At 37.0% G+C, this 21297-nt stretch overlaps 2 protein-coding genes across 3 annotated transcripts in view; one reads left to right on the forward strand and one right to left on the reverse strand.

The window, feature by feature from the left end:
- Positions 1 to 302: 302 nt before the first annotated feature.
- LOC145683745 (uncharacterized) overlaps positions 303 to 21297 on the reverse strand; it is a 49921-nt gene continuing 28926 nt past the window's right edge. The window contains exon 3 of the mRNA XM_081755276.1: positions 303 to 1400. Coding sequence (XP_081611402.1) covers positions 1226 to 1400 — 175 coding nt within the window. The 3' untranslated portion in view covers positions 303 to 1225. The remainder of the gene's footprint in view (positions 1401 to 21297) is intronic.
- LOC145683744 (uncharacterized) lies at positions 9269 to 16055 on the forward strand. Of its 2 annotated transcripts, XR_014131174.1 has the most exons (3): positions 9269 to 9606; positions 11506 to 15775; positions 15876 to 16055. XR_014131174.1 is itself a non-coding variant. In XM_081755275.1 (2 exons), exon 2 carries the CDS (start codon positions 11592 to 11594, stop codon positions 14919 to 14921), a length of 3330 nt encoding a protein of 1109 aa, XP_081611401.1. In that variant the 5' UTR covers positions 9269 to 9606; positions 11506 to 11591; the 3' UTR covers positions 14922 to 16055. The 2 variants fall into 2 exon arrangements, 1 of the variants encoding a protein (XP_081611401.1); XM_081755275.1 differs by having other exon boundaries at positions 11506 to 16055.

Consider the following 21297-nt stretch of genomic DNA (forward strand, 5'->3'; position numbering starts at 1 on the left):
CTTATTGCTCTGTTCACGCTGGAAATAGTCTTCATTGAAACACGTTTCTGTCCTATAAATTATATAATTTTGTACGAGTTCTAGTTTGTATCTGAATAAATGTGTCAGTGTTTTCTTCTTAAAATTTTAATGATGCAATTTGTATTATGATCCCCTTCTCTTTGTGGAAACCCCATTTTTATAGTATAGAGTAAAAAATGCATCTGCCTTGTAAAGGGACAGAGAGTAAAGTAGCAGCTGTACGAACGTGTTTAAGGTCAGGAATTCTCCCTACAATTTCAAAATAAAGTAAAATTCGTGGATTTTGTAGATATTTGTTTATTTTTTTTAAAAAAAAGTTACAGATGCGGCTCGTATGAGGCCAACTTACTCTGGAAACAAACAGCAGAATTTCAGGAAGGGATTCGTCAGGGATTGCATACGATATTGAAGAGTAACACAAAGGATATTGAAAGAGCAACCCCAATCCGGGATCCTCGATCACATATCGAGAACGTTGGTCGTTCGTCAATGCTTGTGACCAAAATTTACTCGCCCTAACAAAGTAAGCTCAAGTAAGCCGAGCTGGTAGCACATGGTTGGAGCGAAGCCATAACTATCACACGAGTGTTTTTGACATATATTTTTAAAAAATCACTTTGGAGGCACAGTGGCATAGCTCTAGTCAGTCTTTTAAAAGTATCAGCGTGTTGTCCGATTTCTCAGTAAGTTTATCCTCAAAAGCACTCTGGGTACTAAAAAGTATTTCAGGCAAAATGAATTGTGAAAGCAAAAATGAAAACACGATCAACATCATTTCAACAGATGCAGCACCCAACAAAATAAAACACCAAATAAAAATCGCGATTTAAGATTGATAGGAATGCTTTCTGCCTACATGAAACGACAGTAGAAACGTATAAATATCAATTCTATGTTTTATCACAAGTTATTTAACGAGTCTTCTGAAGTCTCACTTCATACATATTGAGGAAACTTATAGTATGTCACAGGTACAACATTTGGTATACGTTGTACCACAGAAAGTGACATATAAGCATTCTGTCACTTTCTCAAAATGCATATACGATAAATTGTGAATTCAATTTCGTTCCTGGCTGCAACGAAGAGGTACAATCACTTAGTGATTCGCTTAAAAATGTTTCATCATAAGTCCGTAATGGAAATGTGGCAAATGGTTGTTCATTTTCAATGAAGGAAGCGTTATCATTGGATCAAATGCATTTCATTCGAAGTGGCCTGTCTTGGCACTGTAGGTGACTTTCCCTGTGCTGTCGATCGAAGAACTGGAGGAGCTGTAGACGCCTTTGGCTTTTCCACCGGTGTCCACGGAGCCAACGCGTTGAACAGGACCATCACCAGGCGTGCCAGATCTCAGGAACACGTCGTTCACGCCATATCTGAAAGGAAACCAAGCATACCTTATAACAGTTGTTACACATGTGATCTTGTCTAGAATTACATACTGAACAATATAAAATTACTGTTCCTTGTGTTTATTCAGCATTAAATTCTCTAACAACCTTCTTTCTTAACATAGAGCTACAATAGAACATAATAATTATTATTTGGAACTTCAGAGTGACAGAAAATGTCAGGATTTGGCCACCTTGTTTGCCTGAGTGTTCTGCTCGAAGATTGGTTTTAGCCAGAGAGACTCCCTGTCCAGCAAATCTCCCAGTATCTGGTCAGGATACATACCTCAATATAGCTCCTCCATTCAATTACTTTTAATTCTTACTTCCTATCTCCTAGCACTCGTGGGAGCTATTTATCAGGGGACAAGTCGTAGAAGATCAAATTATGATTAAGACAATCGACAATAGATAAAATCCAGAGTGCTGGGAAAACCAAGCAAGGTCTAGATTCTAATTAACTAACTAGCTCTATGGCCTATGGAACCTGAAGGTTTAATGCCGCGTTCACAAAAGCTCTCTTTGACTTCTATCTTTAGCCAACTGGATCCAGTTTCTACTTTGTATTTCTATTTTTGCGAGATACATCTTAATATTGTCCTCCCATTTGCGCCTAGGTCTTCCCAATGGTCGTTTTCCGATTGGACCTCCAGTTAAGACTTTGAAAGGGTTCCTACTTTCTTCCATCCTGGCTACATGACCTGCCCACCTTAGCCTCCTAGACTTGATGACTGTAACCATGTTTTGTAAATGATATAAGTTATGTAGTTCCTCGTTATGAAGTTTCCACCATTCCCCACCGTTCCTTTTGGGTCCAAATAGGTCTAGATTCTACAATTGGTAAAACTACAGAATTCAGCTGAAAGCTGAGCAACGAATGTCAGAAACCGTTGTATAAGGACAAGAATGCCTAGGTTTTGAACATAATATATCAAAATGTCTTGTGTGAGAGGAATACGAAGTTTGCGAAATTGCCACCGTGCGCACACATCCCTCTTCCATCAGTGAGTGATACTAACTGAGTACAATGACAATAATGATGACGAGAGCATGTATCAATTAACAAATGATAAGCTCATGAATTAGAGATGTCCAATTTCGTGAGTTCGGCGCTTGGCGTCAATCGTCTCCGGATTCCATTATTCAACATTCAATCTATTACTCCGGATTTCAATTGAGGTTTCAAGTTCTTTTTAAATTTATTTATTTGACAATCAACAGATACAACTCAGAGGCCATTTTATACTGGATATCTACCAACAACAACAATAACAACAATGGAAAGGAGAGCTTCTTCGTGGCTCAACGGTTAGCGTATGTGCCTTTGGCGTGGGAGACCCGGGTTCGATTCCCGGTGGGAGCTCATGTGGTTCGGATTCCACGTTAATCAGTAGGTAGACGTCTCATATAGCCTCGCTGCTGAACGGGACGTAAAACTCAAAATCAACTCAACTCAAAAATGGAAAGGACTTTTGGGAAGGTATCGGCCAGGCTATATGAGACGATTTTGAGTTGATCTTATAGTACCTATTTAGTAGATACCATCCCGGCCTATTTAGTAGATACCATCCCGGCATTTGCCTGGTAGGACTTATGGAAACCCTGGAAAACCCCAGTCAGGATCGTCGGCAACGGGAATCGAACCCAAGACCTCCCGAATGCGAAGCCAACGCTCTACCACTTGAGCTACTGCGGTCGATTAATTTCTACTTTTCCTTACTTCGTTTCGTACTGTACTTTGTAAATACATTCTTGTATTATTATATCGTCATTTGGTAATGCAATAGCTAGACTATTTCTAATGTTGAATGTATAGATCTTTTATATTTGGAATTTCCAGTGTACTATTGTAATATTGTACTACGTATAACGTAATGTTTCTTCCTTCTTTCAATAAATTTCAGTTTCAATATTTCTGCATGAATTATCAAATAGCCTTAGGCTCACGAATAGCTGAGCAAGCAAAGACACAAGCAGATAACAAGGAGACAAGCTAGAAAACAGAAACAAAAGAAAAAAGAAATTTTTCTTTGAAACTTCGAAGGCCACTGAAGACGTGTGATGTGGTTTTGAGGTCTCTTCTCATTGGACGATGCGACAACTGGACAAAAGGAAAGTAAATAAGGATGGTATTTCCCTGTTACATCACGAAACGAAGTCATTTCCGTTGCCCTTGCATACTGTTAAAACAACTGATTTATCTGAAGAGGAAACCGAGTAAACAGCTCCCGCCCACACATCTCTCGGCAACGGTCTCGCCTTCAATTCTCTGCACTATCGAGCGTTACTAAAGACTCCTTTCTGCTTAAAAAAAAATATCTAAAATAGTTTTTTATAGTTTGATTACCAGAAAAGACATGCAGACAAATATCGATTGCAATGTTTAAATTTCCATTTATTTATCACGGGGTTTCTCAACCTGGGAATCGGGAACTCTAAGAGGGTCGCAAGACAAGTACATAGGAGTCGCGAACAGACGTGCAAAAGATTAAAATAATTAGAATCTAGGTGCTGAAAAATATTTGTTTTAAAAGATAGTTTTGATTTTTTTTTTTTTTATCTTGGGAGACTATTCCCATAAAGAAACAAAGTATCATTTACAAAACAACTGGAATAAAAGTTGAATAAAAGTAGTCACAAAATAAACCTTTAAATAATATAATAATAATAATAATAATAATAATAATAATAATAATAATAATAATAATAATAATAATAATAATAATAATAATAATAAATACAACAAAAACTTAGTATGAAATGCAATTATAAAGGAACCTAGTGTAAAAATTTAAGACAGGTGTAGTTTTACTAGGTTTCACAAGCAATAAGTAGTAAAAAGCTTATTAGAAACCAAAAATTACTTACGTGGGGAGGGGGGCTGCCTGTAAGAGGAATTGGTAAAAAAAAGATTCATTATATGAAATAGTTTTAGAAATCATTATTTATCCCCAAATGAATAATAATTATATTGAATTTAAATACTTTCAATAGCTGAACCGTTAATATTGATTTCGTATTTTGCATTGCGTAATTCCGAGATTAATTGAACGCATTATTTACATATTTTTGAAAATTTATAGTAAGCGTCGCCTTTAATTCTTTATTAGAAGGATTTGGAAACATTAGACATAGTTTCAGTTCCAGTTTCTCAATTATGCAATGCGTAAAAACAATACTTGAGGTCCACAATGTCAACGTCCAACCTAGCCATAATGCCCATCGGCGAGTTAAGTTGAAAAACTCTCGAGGGTCCGACCTCTCCCCAAAGCTCATGTTGGTCTCCCTACTGTATTTATGAATATACAATATTTGGTATAATTTGAGTGTAATTTCTCTTAAAATCCTCATATATATATATACCTTCTGCATCTGAATGCCCCCCACCCCCCGAAATTTTCAGAGAAATCGGCGCCCTTGCGTGGATCCATCGAAAATTGTAAATTCATGATATACCTATCATGGTTTGAGTTCTGGCTGGCTTCCCCACCCCAGTTATCTTCTAGATCCGCTACTGTTATTTATTACTATTTATTATATTCAAAATAAGAAACTAAATTCTGGTAAATATTTATTAGTATTTTAGCAAAAAAAGAAGAAGAAGAAGAAATTAAAACAATATGGTTAGATGTTTGGAGGAGAAAGTAGAACTTGTTAATGAAACAAATAAAACAATAGAAAAAACAATGGAATAATCTTAGGCTTCGTGCTTCGTAATTGGGACATCTTGCATTTGAAACCGAAAACTACTTATCTTAACTCAATTTTTCCGTGCTTTTTCTCCCTTTTACCACGCTTGGCTTGAATTTAGCGTACCTTCTATTAGCAAACCCATGTCAGACGTGGACATTCGTTTTAACGTGGGCCACGCCTGTAGCCAGCCCAAAAATGTAGGGGAGGGGACCATATTATAGTTCCTTTGCAAGCAAACTGTGAACATTTTAGGGAAGCAATAAAAATTTAGGGGGTAGCACACCCTAACCCCTTGTGTCCTTTTTTGTTGACAGATGCAGAAGCGCCATTTGTGCATGTACTTGCCTATTTGATTGGATTGTAAACATGACAATGAAACACACGCTAAATTTAAACTTCAGTGACACATGAAAAGTTGGGCTCCAGAATTCAATATTTGGAACTTCTGAAGATAGCATAGTTTTACTTTCTTGTCTCTCCAGTAATTATGCTATATTGCAAAAAGTAAATCAGTCTTTGGACATTTGTACACTGTAAAAAATAAAACACAATTTAAACACTTTTAGTACAGAAGTTGAGGTTAAAATTGATGAATTAGTGTTTATAAAGTGAGCTTCGCGTCTTCAAAAGCGTTAATTCTCTAAAAACTATATGTACTATGACATTCAAAACACTCCTTCTCGGCAAACAGTTGATAACATACATTTTGCACATTTTTTACATACATCTGGGATATACTTGGAAGGGGTGAATATGTGTAATCTGAAGGTGTTCAAATAGTGTCGATAATGTGTTTTACTGTGTCTAAAAGTAGTTTCTTTATTTTTTTGCAGTCTAGAAACGATTTTTAGCCATTGTTTAACATCCAAAAATGTCTTCAAATGATCTGCCAGTTACCAAAAATGTTCAGACTAACAGTGATTAATAGCAACTGTCGAAAGATTGTTCAAACTGTACCCAGGCCGGCATTCAGCCCAAAAATATAGGGGGGGGGCAGGCCGAATTTAGGGGGAGGTGATCCAACCATATTATAGTTCATTTGGAAGCGTACTGTGAAAATTTTAGAGGGGCAGCGAAAATTTAAAGAGTCCGGCCTCCCATAGATTCCCTGGATACGGGCCTGACTGTACCTGAATGTTTCCAGTGAGTATTCGGGCAGAAACGAGTTGTAAATTGTAAATGGAAATGCGTAAAGAGTCCTAACGCTATATAATAGTAGTTTCTGCGTATAATTACCCTGGACACATAACAAGTTCAGGTACATTTTGAATATTCGTAAGGCAGTACCTATTAATCATTGTTAGGATATATACTGGACATTTTTCGTCACTGATAGAACAGTTTAGAACATTTTTGGCCGTGTTAAAACAAACTTGCTTCTTAAAAATGGCCAGTGGACATACCAGATGAAACTTGTTATCAACTTCAGCTATTATTATCCATTAAGCTAAACAATGAAAACCAGAATATCGTATTAGTATTGGTTACCAAAACATTTTAAATCCTTATTGGTGGATATTTATTGAGACATTTTCTAGCAGAAAAGAAAGTACGATTTCACACTTTTTAAAAGAAAAAAAAGAAACGAATGAGTTGTGTTTTGCATTGTGAAACTCTGATGGATTTGAATCTACAATCATTCAATATTAAAATCGGATGTGGTAGTCCTATGATTTCCGGTTGTAATAATAATATATGACCAAAGATGGAATCTAGTCTTAAGATGCTGGATCCATAAAACAAACATTTTCTCCCTATTACTGTTTTCTCTCTACGGGGATTGAAAACGGAAATTGAATATTTCTACAGTTTCCTGCTTTATGGGATAACAACACATATAAGAACCGATTCTTTTGTAACTGGATCCATATTTAAAAAGAACTTCTCGCTATCTGTTACATTTTTTCTCTTATAGGTCTACCTGTTGACAGAGAGACTGACATACCCATTCAATAAGAGATATCATACCTATATATATATCTGCTTTCTGTCATATCACTTTGACGGTACAACTTACGGGAGGGGAGATATATATATAAAAATAATCGAAAATGACCGATATCAGTATTGAATCCATACTTTTCGGGGTTGCTGTGATGAACAGTGATACTTTCGATGCTGTTTAAATTGAAATTCAGCTGCCATTAGTACTTTATGTCCAAAATGAAACGTATTCTACCAGTAGTAGTGGCCCGCGTATGCCCGAATGACTCATCCTCACTCTCTTTTACGACCAGGATTTTTGAACTTCGTTCCCTTTTACGGCTAAGATGAATGCTTTGGTACCTCGATTCTGATTGGCTGAGAGAAGTCACGTGACGTTAAGCCCCGCCCACGCGGGAAATTCAAATTTTCCAGGTCACGTGGTATGACGTCATGAGTCACCCTGCGGGGAAATCCCTCACCAGGGGTTTTTGAAATTTGTTCCCTTTTACGGGTAAGATGTGTGTTTTGATTGGTTGATAGCTGTCACGTCATTTTAGACCCTGCGATATTTGAAATTCGTTCCCTTTTACGGGTAAGATGAGTGTTTATGATTGGCTGATAGAGGTCACGTGATCTTAGGCCCTGGGATTTTTAAAATTCGTTCCCTTTTATGGGTAAGATGAGTCCTTTGGTACCACGATGATAGAGGTCACGTGATCTTAAGCCCTGTGACTTTTAAAATTCGTTCCCTTTTTATGGGTAAGATGAGTCCTTTGGTACCTCGATGCTGATTGGCCGACAGAGGTCACGTGATCTTAGATCCGCCACACACCCCATGAGTGAAATATAGAGCGATATGTCGGTGATCCTGGATTTTAGAATTTTGTTCCCTTTTATGGTTATCCTTAAAGTTCCCATGAAGGGTTCAACCTCCTCCTTAAATAACCCTTTTTTGGTATCATGATATTGTACTGAAGTTTACATTAAATATTATCGTTCTCTTTGACAGATAAGATGATTCTTACCTTGATGGAGATCCTGTCCTTGAATTAGTAGCCTATGTCTCTGGAAGTAACAATGGTGAAAGAGAGGTGTCACTTGTAGATTTCTTATAACACATTGTTGTGAGTTTAAGCGATTTTTTAAACGCTCAGTAAGCGCTTCATTAATGGAAACAGTGTTGCCAGATTTTTTCTTACCGAAACTGCTCCGATTCTTTTCGAAACGGTTCCGCAGAGTACAAGAAATTTTAAACTAAAAAATTTTTCGAACTAAAAAAATTTTTGTAACTAAAAAAAATTTTAAACAAAAAAATTTTGAAACAAAAAAGTTTCAAACAAAAAATTTTCGAACCCAAAAAAAATTTCGAACTAAAAAAATTTTGAAACAAAAAAGTTTCAAACAAAAAATTTTCGAACCCAAAAAAAATTTCGAACTAAAAAAATTGAAACAAAATTTTGTCGAACTAAAACATTTTTAAAAACAAAAGTTTCGAACTAAAGATGTAAATCACATCTAAAAATTTTCAAATCAAACTTTTTATCGAACTAAACTTTTAAAATTTTCGAACTAGAAATTGAAACCAAGTTTAAGAAAAAAATCCTAAGAAATGTTTCTCCAGGAATCGAACTCAGGTCTTTCAAACCAAAGATGTGTATGCTAACCGCTTAAATGAATTCGGTTTTAATCGATCTTGCTGGGTTTCGAACCATGGTCCTTGAAAAGGATACACATATACTTTAAGAAAATAAATCTGACAGTGTAACACTTCTCAAATCAAACTTTTTATCGAACTAAACTTTTAAAATTTTCGAACTAGAAATTGAAACCAAGTTTTAGAAAAATCCTAAGAAATGTTTCTCCAGGAATCGAACTCAGGTCTTTCAAACCAAAGATGTGTATCCTAACCGCTTAGCTATGAATGAATTCGGATTTAATCATGCTTGATGGGTTTCGAACCATGGTCCTTGAAAAGGATACACATATACTTTAAGAAAATAAATCTGACAGTGTAACGTGGATTAAAATAAAATGCTGATAGACTTCTTTGTGTGACGACATAGAAGCACATATGATTGAAAAAATGCAAACGTCAGCGAATCGCATTACTTTAGTTTTACTACGAACGTGTCAGCATGATTCATGGAAAAAAAAGCAAACATTGACATTCTCGTATGGAATATGAGGAAAATGAAATGTCGTCACAGTTACGACAAGTAGTGACATGATCCTGACAGAAAGCATTTGGGATCAGAACTGTGATACTAGATGTTGTAACTATTGAGAAACGTGAATGACGTCACGATCGATTGTTACACATCGTTTTGGTTCGTGATTCATGACAAGAGCAGCGAGCGTTTTGATTGGTTCGTTGTGATGTCATTTTATAAATTTCCTCGTTTCTGATTGGCTGACGGTGACATCGTTTTCACAACGACCTAAATAAAAATCTAAATTTCATTTTTCAAATCCTACATCGCTCTCAACTATCGTGTGAAGAAGATCTGCTTTTTTAGAAGTGTCTTCATTTAAGAAGCTTCATTGCACCGACTTTTTGTTCATTGAATTTGAGGTAAGTTCAGTGAGATTTTATTTGTCACCCAAGATTCCAAAATCATTTTTATTTTATATTTGTGGGGGTGGATCGCGAATACACTGTTTTACTTTTAGTACGAAATATTTAGACTATGAAGGAATTAGTGGAATGGGAAAGTGGGAGTACGAATCAGGAACCTCCACACATTAAAACTAAGCACGATAAATGATATGGTTTAGCGTCCCTTCAGCGAGCACCCGTCGGGAATTGAGCCATGGCCAGAAAAATGTGTGCGCTTAGTTTTGAAAAGAATACATTACAAAATTTCAGAAACTATGTCTGAGAATAATATGGTTCGATTCCCTTTAAAAGCATTAGCGGCCCCTTCAGCTTAACGTGATATTCGAGCAACCGCCCGAGATTGAACCAGGGCCAGAGGCGTGTACGTCAATCATTTAGCTTAGTTTTGAAAGAATGTATGATAACGCATGAGAATATTAAATTTCAAAAAAGCAAACCCACCGAGGATTGAACCAGGACCTTCCACATCCGAAGCATGTACGCTAACCGCTTAGCCACGAGTGTATGAATATGTGGTTAAAAAGATTTACGCTATACAGATTTTGTTTCGACAATTACGTATGTGTAACGTTAATGTTCGGTGAATCTCTTCAACTTGCAAACGCATCATTTAAAGGTCGTTGTGAGTGGGGAAAAATGCTTACGCGTACTTTCTAACATCTCAGTACTGTTGAAACATTCATTCATTCATGCATTCTTTTTATCACTATAGAATCGTAGGTCAGTTATATGCTGATGTAATGCTCTCGAGTTTGACGACAATAAAACACTCATTTCAGTAACATAATTATTTAAAAAAACTTTGATTTCTAGTACATGTGCTTTCATAATGAGATTCTGAACGTCACCGCCAGGAATCAAACTCAGGACCTTTACATGAATTGCTTAGTTAATTATTTATCATGAATGTTATGATTTCCTGGGCTAAGCGGTTAGCATACGTACCTTTGGCGTGGGAGACCAGGGTTCGATTCCCGGCGGGGAGCTCATGTGGTTCGGATTCCACGTTAATCAGTAGGTCCACGTCTCATATAGCCTCGCTGCTGAAAGGGACGCTAAACTAAAAATCAAAAAATCAACTCAAATTCACGCTGCTCAATTCCTTTTTTCCCATTACATATTTGTTTTACCGTACCTGTTTGTTTGTTTTCATTTTTAATCATGGTCCAATCGGGTTTTACTGTTCGCAATGAAATCACTCGTCATTATAGACGATTTATGTACGTTTATGTATTATGAGGTGTGCACGTCAACCATTTAGCTTAGTTTTGAAAAGAATGTATGATAACGTGTGAGAATATTAAATTTCAGAATAGGCTTGACATGCCCCGACGTGGAAAAGCAAACCCACCGAGGCTTGAACCAGGACCTTCCACGTCCGAACCATGTACGCTAACCGCATAGTCACAATAATAATAATAAAAAAATACACTATACAGATTTTGTTTCGACAATTACGTATGTGTATCGTTAATGCTTGATGAATCTCTTCAACTTGCAAACGCATCATTTAAAGGTCGTTGTGAGTGGGGAAAATGCTGACGCGTACTTTGTCACATCTCAGCACTGATGAAACATTCATTCATTTCATGCATTCTTTTTATCACTATAGAATCGTAGGTCAGTTACATGCTGATGTAAAGATCTCGAGTTTGACGACAATAAAACACTCATTTCAGTAACATAATTATTTAAAAAAAACTTTGATTTCTAGTACGTGTGCTTTCATAATGAGATTTTGAACGTCACCGCCAGGGAATCAAACTCAGGACCTTTACATGAATTGTTTAGTTAAGAATTTATCATGAATGTTATCAGGTGATTAAGATTTTTCTTTCTTCTTTTCTTTTGTAGTAAATTCACGCTGCTCAATTCCTTTTTTCCCCACATTACATATTTGTTTTACCGTACCTGTTTGTTTGTTTTCTCCTTTTATTAATATGGCCGAATCGGGTTTTATTGTTCGCAATGAAATCACGCGTCATTATAGACGATTTAACATCGAGGGCAGAATGCTCGAAATTCAATTTAATGCACCGCCCGTAGGAACCGATATCATACAGTATGTACATAATAGTTTCCAAGCAATGCTAGATCATTTGTTAGCCAATGTCGACGATGAGGCGATGGTTGGTTTATCAGTAATATCGCCACGTAACACGAATAAACCGTTTTGGGTGAGTTTTCGCCAAGCACGAAACTTAACACTGGAAACGATGTGGGCCTCCTTTGAAAGAGTGTTACAAAGTAACAATGCATTTCTCCTGCACGAGCCATTCACCGTTCATTTCCATCGTGTGGATATACCACGTGGCTACGGCGGCGGTTTGCGGCAAGGAGTACTTCAAAATGAAGAATTGTTACGTTGCAAAAAAGGGATTGTACGTGTACAAAATCAAGATTCAAGGTGCTTGGCGTACGCCCTTGTTATTGCTATTGGTCTGAAGGCATACAAGAATGTAGATGTGCAACGTTATAAGCAGTATCAACGCCAATCGAAATATGTTGTGGATCAAGAAGTCGATGCGCTATGTGCAAATGCAAGAGTCAATTTGGATCATGGTGCCAGTGTAAATGAAATTCGACAATTCCAGGCATACCTCAAAGAATATAAAATTACTGTGTATACTAGTTTCACAGGCCATGATATCATGTACGAGGGACCGAACGATGAAAATCGCACTCCCATAAATTTGATTTGTTTGGCTGGCCATTTTGATATCATCCAATCTTTAACTGCTTGTTTTGCAACCAAGTTCTACTGTGAAGCGTGCCATAAAAAGTATGATCATCGTAACAGACATGTAAAAAATTGTCCTGTAACGTGCTCCAAATGTCTACAGAGACCTCTATGCGACAAGAACCAAACGCTAGTGCTGTGTAACGACTGCAATCGTCAATTTTATGGGGAACAATGTTTTAACAATCATCGTAATATTGTATATCATCAAGGGGAACCTATATGCAAAATGGTGAAGCAATGTACTAGATGTTACAGAGTATATTCTTTTGTGCATACTGGACAACGACATCATGATTGCAATGAGATCTTTTGCAATGTTTGTAAGAAGATTGTTCCAGGATCCCATCAATGTTTTATGCTTCCCGATCGACAATGCTTGAAACCTGGTGTTCCTTCACTCATGCACGCAAAGAAAGCCTTATTGATATTCTATGATATAGAATCTATGCAGGACACGAATATTGGCGATAATACGTATGTACACATTCCAAATTTATTGGTTGCAGAACAAGTATGTTATGCATGTGTTGAAAACAATAATATCCAGCAGTCTTGCAGTACGTGTGGTCAGCGCCAGCATATTTTCCAAGGAGAGGATCCAGTTTATAATTTTCTCCAGTACTTGCGGGAACGTCGTCCCAATATAAATAGGATTTTCTGTGTCGCGCACAACGCTAAGGGATACGATGGACATTTTATCCTAAAGACCATGGTAGAACAATGTCAATGGAGACCTGACGTCATATTAAATGGAACCAAGATACTGAGTTTAACGTTGAATAATCTGACGTTCATTGACTCGTTGAACTTCCTACCTATGGCATTAAGTAAATTGTCAAAAGCGTTCAATTTACCCGCAACCAAAGGCTACTTCCCGCATTTCTTCAACACCAAGGAGAATCAATCGTATATTGGACCACTTCCAGAAACGAAGTATTATGGTGCAGATGAAATGGCCGTCGAAGACAGAAACAAGTTCATGCAGTGGTACAACGATCATCGTAATGATACGTTTGATTTTCAGAAAGAAATTCTCAAGTATTGTATTCAAGATGTCAATGTACTGCGACAAGCATGCGTTTCGTTTATGACGTCATTTGAAACAGAAACCAAAGTGAATCCCTTCTTGGAGACGATCACGATTGCCAGTGCTTCCAATTTAGTATTCCGCCGGAATTTCCTTAAACCCAACACCATAGGAATTCTACCGGCACATGGATATCGATGGAGAAGTACCCAATCGATCGCTGCAATGCAATGGCTGGCCTACATTGAAAAAAGCGAAGGAAAACAAATCTTACATGCGGCCCGACAAAAAGAAGTGTTTATTGCGGGATTCCATGTTGATGGTTACTACCAAGATCCTGAGACGTTAGAGGAGCACGTCTACGAGCATGCCGGCTGTTTTTACCACGGGTGTAAAGTATGTTTTACTACAGGCCGTAATCAGCCCATCTACAGCAATCCAGAAGACACCATGGAATTCCGTTATGAACGAACGCAAAGAAAAAATGCAAGACTGCGTGAATTGGGGTACATTGTACATGAAATGTGGGAGTGCGAATTTAATCAGTTCTTAAAACAAAATCCTGCAATGGCGACGTATCTGAAGAATCACCCGTACATGAACCGCAGACCATTAAATCCAAGAGATAGTTTTTTTGGAGGAAGGACCAATTGCGTGAAATTGTACCACCAAGTCGACGAAAAAGCGGGGGAAGTAATAAAATATTTCGATATTGTCTCACTTTATCCTTATGTAAATAAGTGTGCTAAATACCCTGTAGGCCATCCTAGAATTTATCTACAGGGTGATGAAAATATACCACCAATAAATAAAGTCAATGGTCTAATCAAAATGACGATATTACCAAGTCGCCATCTTTATCATGGTCTCCTGCCTTACCGATGTAACAAGAAACTACTCTTTCCACTGTGTGCTGCGTGTGCGGAAGAAATGAACCCAGACCCTACAGCAACGTGTACGCACAACGACCAGGAGCGGTGCCTCACTGGAACTTGGGTATCATATGAAATCCAGAAAGCAATAGAATTAGGATATCAACCAGTGGAAATTTTTGAAATTTGGGACTATGACATTGAACAATATGATCCCATCACGAAAACAGGTGGCTTGTTCACGGAATATATCAATACATTTTTAAAATCAAAAATGGAAGCGTCTGGCTGGCCCAGTTCCTGTGTGACCGAAGAAGACAAATCAAAATTCATAAAACCGTCCTGGAGCGTGAAGGTATTGCATTGGATCGGTCCAAAATTGAAAATAATCCTACACGAAGAAGTTTATCTAAGCTTTGTCTTAATGCTCTTTGGGGAAAACTTTCGCAAAGATCAAACTTTAGCCAGACCACAATTATTGATCGGCCGGAAGAATTTTATGAAAAACTCACTTCCCCCGACATTAAACTCCATCAAATTGTACCCATCAATGATACGATGTTGTATGCGTTCTGGGAGTACAATGAACATGTGCCTGTTCAAAACCGAAACACCAATGTCGTGTTAGGTGCATTTACAACATGTCAGGCACGTCTGGAACTGTACAAGTACCTGGAAATGTTGCAGGAACGTGTTTTATATTTCGACACGGATTCTGTAATATTTACGGAGAAGCCCGGGGAGCCAACCATTGAACCTTCAACGTACTTGGGATGCTTATCGAATGAGATGGAGTCTTACGGACCACGAGCATACATCAAGACATTTGTCAGTGGAGGACCAAAAAATTACAGCCTAGAAATATACAATCCGGATACCAACGTCACCAGTTACATATGCAAAATTAGAGGATTTACATTAAATTACAATGCAGGACAACAATTAAATTTCAACACGCTAAAAGAAATGATTACAAATCAATGCCGTGGACAAGTCACCATCACTATCCCCCATAAGATATGTAGGACCAAAGACCATACCATCGTCACACGCAAAGAAGAAAAAATGTACAGTATCCAGTACACAAAACGTCGATTTAAAGAAATCAATTCCTATGATACGGTTCCGTACGGGTACGTTAAAAAACAGAAGATGGAACTGGAAAAAGAAGATGAAGAAGAAAAAACTGTAAATACCCAATAAGGCCGCCATTTCTTTTTTTCCTTTTCCTTTTTTTTCACTCCTTAACCACAAAGCAGCAACACCAAGAAGAAAATGAAGTACCCACAAGAGTTCATAAACCATCAACACAACCATCAGTGGAAGAAATGCAGTCATCTCGTACCCAAGGGGGAACCTTGACCATAAAGGTGCAACACCTAGAAAAATGCAGTACCCAGAAAAAGTTCGTAAACATCCATCAGTGGATGAAATGTACCCGAGGAGGGGGAAGATGAGCCTAAACAGATCCATCATTTACGAGTAAGTTTTATTTCTCTCTTATCAATATTGACTCATTTTTATTGTTTCAGAAAAAAAGAAATTCTTAAATTAATCCGTCGTTTCTTCTTTTTCTTTACAGGATACGTCTACAACATTCGAAGATGATGACACGTCCAATATATTCATTAAACTAGATCCTGTATTTATTATGTTAATAAACATGTATAGAAAGAGCACATACCTTTCGTTAAAATACAACAAGTTGAAAAAAAATATGTTTTATTATTTCTTGAAACCCTGAACACTTGTTTTCAAATAAATGGTAATCTTGAAAATTTAAGGTGGAAAATATATTCAAGATTTGGTTTACATGATTTTGTTCGAAAAAATAATTAAAGAATTTTTTAGTGTCCAAAATTTGATTTTTAATTTAGTTCGAAAAATTTTTAATTTGAAAATTTTCAAATGTGGTTTACATCTTTAGTACGAAACTTGTTTTAAAAATTGGTTCGAAATTTTTTTAAAATTTTTAGTTCGAAAAATTTTGATTTTAAAATTTAGTTCGAAAGTTTTTAGTTTAAAATATTTTTCGAAAAATTTTTAATTTTTTTTAGTTCGAATTTTTTTGGGTTCGAAAATTTTTAGTTCGAAAATTTTTTGATTTGAAAATTTAGTTCGAAAGTTTTTAGTTTAATTTTTTAGTTCGAATTTTTTTGAAATTTTTGTTTCAAAATTTTTTAGTTCGAAAATTTTTTGTTTTAAAATTTTTTTAGTTACAAATTTTTTTAGTTCGAAAAATTTTTAGTTTAAAATTTCTTACACTCTGCGGAACCGTTTCGAAAAGAATCGGAGCAGTTTAGGTAGAAAAAAATCTGGCAACACTGTTTCCATTAATGAAGCGCTTACTGAGCGTTTAAAAAATCGCTTAAACTCACAACAATGTGTTATAAGAAATCTACAAGCAACACCCCTCTTTCACCATTGTTACTTCCAGAGACATAGGCTACTAATTCAAGGACAGGATCTCCATCAAGGTAAGAATCATCTTATCTGTCAAAGAGAACGATAATATTTAATGTAAACTTCAGTACAATATCATACCATAAAAGGGTTATTTAAGGATGGGTTGAACCCTCCACGGGAACTTTAAGGTACCAAAAAGGATAACCATTAAAAAAAATCCAGGTCGAGGGTGATCACTCTCATACCACTCTGAATGTCTAGCATTGGGGTGAGGGTAAGATTATGTGACTTCTATCCTCCAATCAAAATTGAGGTACCAAAACATTCATCTTACCTGTAAAAGGAAACAAATGAGTGAGGGATTTTCCCATGTAATCTGTTCATCGTGTGGCGGGTCTAAAATCATGTGACTTCTATCTTCCAATCAGAATCGAGATACCAAAGTATACATCAGAAAGGACACCCTAATTTCAAAAATCCTAGGACCTAAAATCACGTGATCTCTATCATCCAATCAGAATCAAGGTACCAAAGCACTCATCTTACCCGTAAAAGGAAAACGAATTAGTAATGGATTTCCCCCGCAAGGGTAAAACATGACGTCATACCATGTGACCTGTTCAGCGTGTAGCGGGTCTAAGATCATGTATCGTAGTACCAAAGTACTCATCAAAGAGGATACCCAAATTTCAAAACCCAGGGTCTAAGATCATGTGACCGCTATCAACCAATCATAAACACTCATCTTACCCGTAAAAGGGAACGAATTTCAAATATCGCAGGGTCTAAAATGACGTGACAGCTATCAACCAATCAAAACACACATCTTACCCGTAAAAGGGAACAAATTTCAAAAACCCCTGGTGAGGGATTTCCCCGCAGGGTGACTCATGACGTCATACCACGTGACCTGGAAAATTTGAATTTCCCGCGTGGGCGGGGCTTAACGTCACGTGACTTCTCTCAGCCAATCAGAATCGAGGTACCAAAGCATTCATCTTAGCCGTAAAAGGGAACGAAGTTCAAAAATCCTGGTCGTAAAAGAGAGTGAGGATGAGTCATTCGGGCATACGCGGGCCACTACTACTCTACCCGTGCGAAGAACGGACATTCCGTTAGTTTATGCATAAAGATGGCATTCTAGGAAAAGAGCGGCGCGGTAGATCAGTGGTTTTGATTTGATTTGATCGGTGCGTGGGTTTCTAGTTCGATCCTGAACCAAGTAAGTTTGTGGTGGACAACATATCGTGTCGCTATGTTTTCTCGAGTCACACGAGTTTCCTTCCAGTTTCTCATTCCACCAATTCTTCCATCATCATTCACTTGTCTTAATCATCCGTCTTTTCTAACAGACATATTCTTCGGATGTTAAACTGTAAATATTCTGGAATTCTAGGAAAGAAAGAACAGGTTATGACTTGCGGTAACATGTGACAACGTTATGTTTACAATATGATTCGTGATTTATGAGAGAAAGTCTATAAAGAATTTTTAAGAAAAAAAAAACAGGGACTGCGTACAATTCAGTCAAGTACGTTATAATCCTGGTTCCAGGACTAGAACTCCCTGTATCTCCAGTTGTCTCTCCCGCACGCGCTCTCTCCCTGTACCCTACGTTAAGTTAATCAAAACCAATAATCTTTTAATTTGCTCTGCCGAGAGTCTCCCCTTCAGCTTCCAACGCCACACAAGTTGTTATCAGTGAATTCACGTTCAAACAGACATTACAAGGATTTTCAGAAAGTCTACGTTGCAGATAGAATACAATGAACATTCTCAAAAGTATTTTTGATAGACTTGAAAATGTATTCCTCTAACAAAGGAAACAGTGTTTGCAAGTGTGATTATATCATTAGTTTCAAGGTTGCATTTTCTCAGTGATAGCCCTCCGTGCTAGTCTAGTGGCTAGCACGTGCGCCTTTGGTGTATGGGGTCCCGGGTTCGATTCCCGGTGGGAGAGCCTTTCGAATTTTATCTGTCATCGATGTTTCGTGTACCTGTCGTTCTAGGTTACTGAAAAAAACGAGTTAAGCGAGTAAAATGAGTAAAGATCAATAAAAACATACAGTAATAGGTAGTAAAGCAAGTTAATGAGGCACGTTCGATGAATCAATTATTTCTTTTAAAAAAAATGTGGTAGTGTTCACCACTGCTGCATGGGATCCTTAGTTCGGTCCCAGCTCGTGCCAAGTGAACCTTAGGGTGGACAAACACAGTGTGTATGGGTTTTGTCGGGGTTTTCTTGTTTCCTCCGACTTTCTTCATTCCACCATTTCATTCATTTCTCATCATCACCGTCTCCTTTAGCCTAACCGGCATAATCGTGGGACGTAAAACTGAGATTTCATTTCAATGATGAAAGAAATCTCTGCATTGTTGCAATAATCTAGCTATTGCTCAAGGCGTTTGAGAGTTTCTCAGGGGAGGGAACAAAGTTGTCCACCGAAATAAAAGCATCACTTTTTTTTTTTTTTTATTAATATCTTAGTTCACAGTTTATTCAAAATAATATATTTCTCAAACGCAGGACCTCCCGAAATGACGCCACTGATTGATAATGAGACAATTACTCATTTCTATAAGAACTCGATGAACAATGATGATCAACTATTCCTAGGTTCTGATAATTGTTGCATCAAAATGAAATGATACAGACATTTCCCGAGATAAGATCTCTCTGTATAAAATGTCATTAAAATCAGTTCATTGTTTCGGTGTGATGATGTATACATTCACGATTACACTTGATTTTATTGGTATATATAGAATCTAAACAACATGACTACAATTATTGTGGCAAGAAATGAACTATGAAGTTGCATTTTTTAAATCTCCTATCGTAATCGATATTGTGTAGTATTATCAGATTTCAAGTTACATGTTGGGTGGAGCACATATTGAAATAATATATATATTGTTTGCTTTACAGTACCGTCAACGGAACGCAAATATGATAAGGGAGTGTCAGTATATATAGATTGCATCAAAATGAAACTATCCCGTAGTTGCTTTTATAATTTACTTTTCCATTTGCGCTCCAACCGACATAGCCAGGCAATGGAGAAAGTAAAGGTGTAGTCCATTACAAGCCAATGTGATTGGACGTTATATTCACGAAAGATAACAGAATCTATTACAAGGATATGCTCCACATAACCATACTCCACCAAAAGATAATTCCACAATGAAAGATAAAGTGTTGAGAAATTCACGCACGGAGTTTAGCTGCACATAACAAAACGAATGTTCAACGAACTTAAAAAGTTCGTTACTAAATTCTCTATGTCTGTGTGCCTCTCTGTTGTTTGAAATTTTTCAATTTTGAGCACTCCATTCCATAGAGCGTCAAAAACTATCTGAGAAAGATGGAATTTTTCTCGTCACTGTTACCGTTCCCGAGATATTGACCTAAAAAGGTCCAATTTCGGGGCATTTACGGAGACATATCTCGGAAACCATAAGCTATATAGAGAGATGATAATGGTGTTGATCAATACCTAAGAGGATGGTGAACATTTTCGTACCAAACAGTACCCGGTGGCCACTGTCCAACTGGCCACTGTTTTGGCCAGTGGCCACCAGTTAATATTGGTACCAAAATGTTTACCAACCTCTTAGGTATTGATCAACACCAATATCATCTCTATGACTTACCGTTACCAAGATATTGGCCAAAAAGTAGTTCCGATTTCGGGACATTTAAGGAGCCGTATCTCGGAAACCGTAAGTCATAGAGAGAAGATATTGGTGTTCATCAATACCTAAGAGGGTGGTGAACATTTTGGTACCAAATAGTAACCGGTGAACACTGCCAACTGGCCACCGTTCCCCAAATATTGGCCCAAAAAGTTCCAATTTCAAGAGATTTAAGGGCTCATATCTCGGCAACCGTAAGTCATAGAGAGATGATATTCTGCGAGAAATACAAGAAGGTGCGGATAAAATGATTTACTTTTACATGTAGGAGCAATCACAGTTATTCTTTCCGCTCCATCTCTGCATTCTTTTTAAGTTCATTCTGACAATGCTCTTGGAACATTCTCAACTGGTTCTTACTATAATCTCAAACGTAACGTTGACAGTATGTATGATATCATGAAGTAAATTCGATCTACTTATATATTTATATAATGCATTGTGTCAACAACAATTAAAATTTTGCTTTAGCCTTTTTTAAATTCTAAATTTGGTTCTTTCACATTTCTAATTGGATAAGGTAACCAGAATCTGAACTTCCAAGAAACGGGACGCACATGAATTAAGAGATGGAAGAAGTTAAACCTCTGATTTCCAGATTACATTTTGGGAGCCAGCAAAGCTTTAAAGTTACGAAATATGCAAGTGATGCACTCAACAACATTCAAGAATTCCATGCACTCAAGAGTATTCAAGAGTGCCAGAAATGGTCTAAAAATTTCCAATGAGTTTTGGTTCCAAAAATAGCTCTATAAACAATAATTTTAACAAAAGACTGTAGAACTTCCGATGATTATTTATACTTTAAATAACATTTACTGGTCAGTTTATTTATTGTTGCTTAAAAACGGGAGATTTAGGCGTCCCGTTTTTAAAGCAGAAAAATGGAATCACAGTTTAAA

The sequence above is a fragment of the Thermobia domestica genome, chromosome 4 (genome assembly GCF_964235325.1).
Source record: "Thermobia domestica chromosome 4, izTheDome1.hap1.1, whole genome shotgun sequence".
In the NCBI taxonomy this organism is placed as follows: Eukaryota; Metazoa; Arthropoda; class Insecta; order Zygentoma; family Lepismatidae; genus Thermobia; species Thermobia domestica.